Source organism: Penaeus monodon, chromosome 20 (genome assembly GCF_015228065.2).
Source record: "Penaeus monodon isolate SGIC_2016 chromosome 20, NSTDA_Pmon_1, whole genome shotgun sequence".
NCBI lineage: Eukaryota > Metazoa > Arthropoda > Malacostraca > Decapoda > Penaeidae > Penaeus > Penaeus monodon.
The window spans coordinates 28,806,576-28,806,962 of record NC_051405.1 but is presented as its reverse complement, the minus strand read 5'-3'; the positions used below and the strand labels follow the sequence as shown (position 1 = coordinate 28,806,962).

The 387-nt window shown below is 43.7% G+C and overlaps 1 protein-coding gene across 12 annotated transcripts in view; it reads left to right on the top strand.

Annotated features, from left to right (window-relative positions):
- The window catches only part of LOC119585742 (mucin-5AC-like), a 31,530-nt gene that overhangs the window by 7,538 nt on the left and 23,605 nt on the right, over window positions 1–387 (top strand). For 11 of the 12 annotated variants that reach the window (XM_037934447.1, XM_037934448.1, XM_037934443.1 and 8 more), the window contains exon 2: window positions 143–269. In XM_037934447.1, coding sequence (XP_037790375.1) covers window positions 143–269 — 127 coding nt within the window. The remainder of the gene's footprint in view (window positions 1–142; window positions 270–387) is intronic. The other variant, XM_037934441.1, reaches the window with a different exon arrangement.

The window sequence follows — 387 nt, the reverse complement described above, 5'->3', positions numbered from 1 at the left end:
TATACATAGTAGAGACCTAACCAATGTCAACGAGAATGATGCCAACATTTGCACAATGTGATAACATAATTAAGAGAAACGTACCAAAGTGTACATATCTTACCTTTTAGAAAAAATAACTATGAATTTCTTCCACTTGTTGCAGGTGGACGCCGCCCGCCCCTGTGATGACGTCAGTGGCATTTGCAAGAAAAAGGACAGTCTAGGAGGGAAGAAGTGCAAGGAAATCGAGGAAGGCCTATGCAGGAAGGGCATGGTCTGCTGTCCTGGTGAGTCTCCCATTTCCCTTGAGTCCTTTTGAGGAGTGAGGGAGGGAGCTTTTGTGGGGTCTCTCCATTTGCTCTATCCCTAAATGTATTATTATTCTCCCATTAACATTATGTCACG